At 43.6% G+C, this 7,555-nt stretch overlaps 1 protein-coding gene across 1 annotated transcript in view; it reads right to left on the minus strand.

Moving 5' to 3' along the window:
• Pigk (phosphatidylinositol glycan anchor biosynthesis class K) overlaps positions 1–5,280 on the minus strand; it is a 78,157-nt gene extending 72,877 nt beyond the window's left edge. Inside the window, exons 1-3 of the mRNA XM_005357473.2 lie at positions 5,151–5,280; positions 3,339–3,392; positions 1,487–1,578 (exon numbers count right to left, since the gene is read on the minus strand). Coding sequence (XP_005357530.1) covers positions 1,487–1,578; positions 3,339–3,392; positions 5,151–5,243 — 239 coding nt within the window. The 5' untranslated portion in view covers positions 5,244–5,280. The remainder of the gene's footprint in view (positions 1–1,486; positions 1,579–3,338; positions 3,393–5,150) is intronic.
• Positions 5,281–7,555: the final 2,275 nt, after the last annotated feature.

A 7,555-nucleotide genomic window follows, 5' to 3' on the forward strand; every position in this document is an offset into this window, starting at 1 on the left:
AAACCATCACAGTGAGTCTCAGGACAGAGGAAACCATCACAGTGAGTCTCAGGACAGAGGGGAAAGTTATAAACCAAAGGACTACCTGAGAAGGACCCAATGTCAGTTAAAAAGAATTAAACCTGCATATTTGACACAAGTTAATCTTCTTTCAGGATTTAATTTAACTTAAAAACAGTAATATCATCTGGTTGCTTTGATTCTAGATGGAATACAGGTATTGAGTTGTGTTTGTGATTTTCTAGATTAAACGTTGTGTTTAATTAAGTTCACGTAGAACAAGCTTTGTCTCCCAAGCCACATGCTGTGTCCTCTCCCTCTGCAGCATTTTGTTCTATCTCTCCTTGTCTGAATCCTGCAGTGGTCCCATTACATTAGCACTACGTCATAAATGAGGAAAACCATGCTCAGTTTAGTGTAAGTTACAAACAAAATTAGCACAAAAGCCAGGTTGCAAACTCCCGTCTCCTTTGAGGGCACTGAATAAACTAATCTCAAAATGAAACACCTGTATCTTCTGTGGTTACTCCTCAGGTAGCAGTAAAACCAAACTAACCATAATAAACCAAAGTTCATGGTCTGGGTAGAGTGCCTGACTCCCTACAAGCAGGAAATGTTCCACCTTAGGTGTAGTCAGCAAAGGCAGAGCCCATCTTTCTTACCCAGAAAACACAATGTCACACACTCATCCTTCTAGTCACCTTGCATCAGGCACATGGACATAACTCTACTACCAGCATGGTATTCCCAACAGGCATCAGAGGAAACAGTGAGAAACTGAGAATGCCCAGGTTGGTCTGGGCAGCAGGAGGCAATAGCAACATGAAGTACCACAGCTAAACCTGCCAGTGTGCGGCACAGCAGAGCCATTTTTAGCAATCTGCAGCACGACATCTGTCACCAGACAAGCTTCATGTCATGGCTGGTTTTTAGTTTCCTTTTCTATCTGGTTTTTCTCAGTTCTGATTAGCTAAGGCTAGAACCCTCCCAAGAATCTGGTGAATACATCAATAAACCTTTGCTGGGTGGGGGCACAGGCCTTTAATCCCAGCACTCAGGAGCAGAAGCAGACAGATCTCTGTGAGTTCAGGGCCAGTCTGGTAAACAGGACGAGCTCCGGGATAGCCATGGCTACATAGAGGTACCCTGTCTCCAGAAAACAAAACAAAACTCAGTAAGTTTTCAATCAGTCCTTTTTCAGATTTCAGGCTAAAATAGTAACCTATAACAAAACAAAACCCACTAAGGAAAGCATTTAGTAAACAACAGCAGATAACCGCACTTTATCAAATCCTATTACCCTAGTATTTTACTGCTCTCATGTGTACTTTACCACCGTGGTCCTAAGCTAGCATCTACTCTACATTTGACAGTGTGTCCAACAACAACAAAAACTGAAATCAGGTTTCTTTACCTCTTTCAAAAGCAACTCACCTAAGAGTTATGTTCACTGGGTTTCACAGTAAACTTATTTGAGATGGCTTACCTGTCAGGAATACCTAGCCTCTTGACACTTCGATAAACAGAAAGAGTGTTTGCAACATGCCGGTAATTGAACCAGAATCGGGAGGTGCACACCTAAAGATAAAAAGGAGACATGCATTCATGAGTCAGACCATGGCTTACAGGACTATGTCTCTTGGAGTCTATAGAAATGCCTGAAGAAAGCATCTCAAGCTTAAGACATCAAAGAACCTTCAATAAAATCAATGTCCCTACAGGGAGGCTTTTGTAACTGCTATTAAATAAAAAGATCACCCAATGGAATAGAAAACAACCCAGGTCATCTCCATTTCTGTGTGTCTGTAATGTTCTATCTCTAACAGATTCAATTCTTTAGAATCAGAGAAAATGTCTATGATCTCCCCACAGACTAGATGCCCTCCAGGATGTAATATCTGCTTCTTGATTTGTTTCATTTGTTGTGGGAAGTGAGACAGACACAAAATACAACCTATAAAATAGCTTCATCCACAGTGAGAAGAGCTATGTTATTAGGTTAGTAAAAACAGCAAGCAAGTCAACTCAATTTTTCACTTCAAATAAAGATCATTAAAAATATCAAGGGTACTAGAGAGGGTCTGGAGAGATGGCTCAGCTCAGCTTGCAGAGGACCCAAGTTCAGTTCCCATGACCCAGGGAAAGCCATTCACAATCACCTGCAACTCTTGATTCAGGAGAACCAGCGCCCTCTTCTGGTCCTCACCACAGTGCACCCAGGCACAAGCCCATATTCAAACGCGTGGCGCGCACACACACACACACACACACACACACACACACACAGAAAAAGAAAAATCGTTTTTTTAAGTTACTGGGAAAATCTAGTTCCAAGGAGATGCACTGAAAGGTAAGGGTTAGTTATTGTATCTCCCCCACACACTCCTGTGGTCCCAGCAGAAGTGACAAACCTGAGAGAGCAGTACAGGGGCTCGGGGCTCTACAGAGCTGTTGGGATTTCTTTACTACTTAGAGTGAATTTTCATTCTATAATGCAGCAGGAACACACTGAAATTTCTGACCCTACTAAACATATATAATCCAGTCATACTCATATATTTAGGTATGTATTCACAACTCCTTCAATAAAGCACTGCTGAGTAAAAATGAAAATAAATAAGATAGATACAAACCATTGCCAAAGGCCAACAGTTTCCCTAACTTGAAGTTTTTAAATTAAAAAAAAAAAGTACAAAACAATTTACAAGAAATTAACGACAATGAGGCCAAGATTTCTGCTGCACTTTATGCAGAACTAAAGACCTTTTGTGTCAGCTCTTACTTAGTAAATGTAAAAACTGCTCTAAGCTTCAAACAAATTACCAGGGAATAGAAAATAGACAGGGAATAACTAACTTCATATAAATTATTTTCTACAGCTATCGCTTTAGCAAATGTAAAATCAATTATAAATCAGCATCAGTAGAGCATTAACTAGTCTACAGAGAAATCTAATAACGAATTTTTCATTTCAAGCATTAAAAGGATTCTGTGTCTGGTGTTCCTCTGAACAACAGCACTCAAATGCAGTCTTTACTTACAAACCACGACTTGGAAGAAAAATGAAAAGGAAGGAATATTAGTGGCTGCTGTTAAGTTCTTTTTTAAAAGTCAAAGAGAGAGAAAGAGAGAGAACCTCTGTCTCAAAGAGAGACAAGGTAGGGTAGGAGAGAACAGAGAAGAAGAAAGGGAATGGGGGAGGGGGAGGGTTTTCTCTATCAAAATTTTTATTTTTAAAAGGTAATTTTATTTTCAAAAATTTAACTCATAATTCACAACAGTTTTGAGATCCCTATCTAATATGAGCAGTGAGATCTATCTTTAAAGAACGTACTTACCAAAACAGCCCAGTTGTTTGTATGTCCGCTTCTAAAGAACTGCTCTGCTTGTTCCTGGGGGGAGATAAAGGTGAAATGATGAGCACAGACACACACTTTAAAAACATGCAATTCCCCCAATAAACAGTGATAATGATATCTAGGATTCATGGGTGTTTTCAACACATTATCCAGTGTGTGTGTGTTGGCTGGTGAGTTCAGTGTTGTGCACACCCAACATTATCCAGTGTGTGTGTGTTGGCTGGTGAGTGCAGTGTTGTGCACACCCATCATGATCCAGTGTGTGTGTTGGCTGGTGAGTTCAGTGTAAGATGGGTGTGCACAACATTGCATGCACCAGCCAACACACACACTGGATCATGATGGGTGTGCACAACACTGCACTCACCAGCCAACACACGCATTAGATAGAGACAAATGGTTCCACTCAGGTGAGAGAATAGATCCGCCACAACCACCACCACTACCACCACAACCTCCAAAAACTTAACAGCTGCCTAGACACCAAGGAAAGCAAAAAAGCAGGGTGCTATTGTGCATACACACTAGACAGGGATTTGAAAGCCTGAGCTAAAATCTAGCTGCATATAACAGGAATACAAGTCACAGTTCACACTTTAGACTTGAATTTCTCCAAAAGAAAAATGAGATTATACGTAAATAATCTCTAGTGGACTTTCCAAGCTCAAAATAGTTACTCTATTACAACTTTACCAACAAATCTGAGGGAGGTAACCAAAGTTATTCACTCAACATTTAGTTAATGGAGTACCTACTATGTGACATGGACCATGTAATATACAGTGAAATCACCAAATAGCATGCTGTTTTCTCTCGAGAATGTCAGAGTTTAATTCAGATGAATGTGTAAATGCATCACACTTCTGTGTAACATCTATTAATTCACTATATTCATCGGACATCTACCCTGGTGTGTAAAATAGTAAGTCACGGGGCTTGCCACCAAAGGCACACTTTAGCAAAGAGCCCACCACACAATCTACGAAGCCAGCAAATGTGGATATTGTAATTGTAACGGGAGGATAAGACTTTGTTGGGGAACGTCTGCCTACCTAAGCGACATTTTGGGTGAATACCCAAAGGACGGAAAAAAAAAAGATAAAATACAATTCCAGACTAAGAAAATTTGAGCCAATGGCAGAAGGGATCCCAGTGGTTTGAGAAACTGGCAGTTTAACATATCTTGACATTTAAAAAGGAGCGTAAGAGACTTCAAGAAGGGGGCCCTATGGGTCCTGACCATGTTAAGGTACTTTTGAGAGGCACGATCGGGTTAGCATTCTCAAAGTTACTCCTTCCACAGCTTAGAGAACAAACTGAGGACCGGAACCACTCCGAGCACGGTTAGGGAACTACAGCAATCTAGGTGAGACAGAAAACTTTGGCGTGGCGTTTGTGTAATGTCTGCCAACTCCCCGGGTTCCTGGGCCAGAAGGACAAGCAGGTCTAAAAAGCATGTCAGAAATCCAGATCACTTCGTTTGGAGGGTCACTGGTGAAAAAACCAGAAAAGAATCAGAAGCCCCGTGGGCTCAGAAGAGGGAGGGCGGGGCCGAGGGACAACAGCACGACCACGACATTCCCCAGGAAGCTCGCCCCGCCGGTCAGCAGGAGCTGGGGGCTTGGCCCGCGCACCAGGAAGCTTTAGAAGACCGGATTGGATCAGGTCGTCGCTCAGGGCCGCCGGGTCGGAAGATGCTGCAGCGGGCGGCTTTCCTCCCGTGCACCCCACATCTCAGGCGCTCGCAGCACGACACACGTCCTCCCCTGCTCTCCGGGGCCCGATGCCTACCTCGATGTGGCCAGCGGCGGAGCTGCGGGGAGACAAGAGCGCCAAGGCGGCCAGGGCAACCACGGGCAGGGAAAGGGAGCAGGGGGCCGCCATGTTTGCCGGCCTCTCGCGCCCCGTACGGCGGAGGGGTGGGGCGAGTGCCGTAAAGCAGCGCGCTGTCGTGCGTGCGTGTGTGTGCCTGTGTATATGTGTGTGTGGTGCATGTGTGTGTAGTGTGGGGGGGAGGGAGTGCATGTGTGTGTAGTGTGTGTCTGTGCCTCAGTGTGTGTGTGTGTCTGAGTATCTGTGTGTGATGCATGTGTGTGTGGTGCGTGTCAGTGTGTGTGTGGTGCGTGTCTGTGTGTGTGGTGCATGTCTGTGTGTGTGGTGCATGTCTGTGTGTAGTGTGTGTTTGTCTCTGAGTGTGGGGAGGTGATGGGTTTTGTATATTTTATTTTTTGTTTTGTTTTGTTTGGTTTGGTTCTGTTTTATTTTATGAGGAAGCACTCACCTTCCTCTCCTCTGGTTCCAGAACTACTGGGTCAACCTAACTGAAGAGTATTTACTTAGCTGTGCTTCTAGGTTTGTTTGTGTAAAATGACACGCTATTTGAGGAGAAACGTTTTTAAAGTTAGGAGGCTGGGATCTGTGGACCCATAAATTTTGCTGTGTCCCTTTTTATCAAAGGATGATAAAGTGGAAAGGTGCTCACTAGGATTTGTTGACTGCCAACCTAGCAGAAAAAGACCTTTGGGTTCAGTGAGAGATGCTGCTTTAAGAGATGGAGACAGAAAGAGGTAGATGACAGTTAGCATCTGTCTCTGGCTTCCGTAAGTGGGCCCACACCACACACACACCACCACCACTACACCAAATAGCACACACACCATACAGATGGGGCATAATACAGTATTTCTGGTCATTCTGTTTGCTATAAAAATACATGTCTTAAGGTTAGCACTGTGCTATTTTGATCATTCTTGCTTTGAATATTGTTTTGGTTTTTTGAGACAGAGTCTCATTATGTAGTCCTGCCCGACCTAAAACTAGCTGTATAGACCCAGGCTAGCTTTGAACTCACAGAGTTAAGCTAAGTATTTAGTAGTATCCTTTTTGTTTCATATACACAGCTTTTGTTTTTAGATTTATTTATGTGTATGAATGTTTTGCTTGCATACATCTGTATAAGCACAATGTGTGTGCAGTGCCTGCAGAGGTCAGAAATGCTCATCAGATCCTCTGGAACTAGAGTTACAGGTGGTTGTGAGCCACCATGTGGATGCTGGAAATGAAATTCCAGTCCTTTGCAAGAACAGCCAGTTCCCTTAACCTCTCTCTCTCTCTCTCTCTCTCTCTCTCTCTCTCTCTCTCTCTCTCTCTCACACACACACACACACACACACACACACACACACACACAAACCTCATAAACAATAAAAGTTGTATAAGAGTTGTGTCTCTTGACAGCCATAAGAACCCTAAGACAAACACCATGATGGTGGGGGTGGGGAGATGTCTTGGTGGTAAGAAACAGCACTTACTGTGCAAACACAAGGATCTAAGTTGAAGTGTGATCCTAATTGTCTTAACAATAAGAACCCAGATTCAGATATCCGGGGTGAAAGCTGAAAGATCTTAGAAGTAGAGCAGCCAGCCACCAGAGACTTCTTACTTCTACAAATCCTCAGACTGAATGGGGGTGAGATCCTGTCTCCCCCTCCCTAGTGCTGGGGTTGCGACCCCAGCCCAGGTAAAAAGCTATGCATGGCCTCATGCACCTGTAACACCAGCACTGGGTAAGAAGTGGGGAGAGAAGAGGATTTCAGGACCTCATTGGCCACTGACCTAGCCCAAAACAGTGAGTTCCAAATTCAGTGGGAGACCATAACCCAAGGGAATAAGGTGGAAAGTGATAGAGGCCTTCTTCTGGCCTCCACGGTGTACACACGCCTGTACATGGACGTACAAATACACACGCATGCACATACATACGGATGGATGGATAGATAGATAGATGATAGATAGATAGATAGATAGATAGATAGATAGATAGATAGATAGATAGATAGATAGGTAGGTAGGTAGGTAGAAAGTAGATAAATAGAGTAACACAAGCCGGGCGGTGGTGGCGCACGCCTTTAATCCCAGCACTCGGGAGGCAGAGGCAGGTGGATCTCTGTGAGTTCGAGACCAGCCTGGTCTACAGAGCTAGTTACAGGACAGGCTCCAAAACCACAGAGAAACCCTGTCTCGAAAAACCAAAAAAAAAAAAAAAATAGAGTAACACAAAATCTAGTTGGTCTTAGTAATAAAAACCCAGAGTCATATATAGGGATTAATACTGAAGATCAGAGAGGCAGTACCGCAAGACACTAGAAAGACCTTTTACCTCCACCAATGCTCAGACTGGATGGGCCATCCTGTCC

The sequence above is a fragment of the Microtus ochrogaster genome, chromosome 21, assembly GCF_000317375.1.
Source record: "Microtus ochrogaster isolate Prairie Vole_2 chromosome 21, MicOch1.0, whole genome shotgun sequence".
Classification (NCBI taxonomy): Eukaryota; Metazoa; Chordata; class Mammalia; order Rodentia; family Cricetidae; genus Microtus; species Microtus ochrogaster.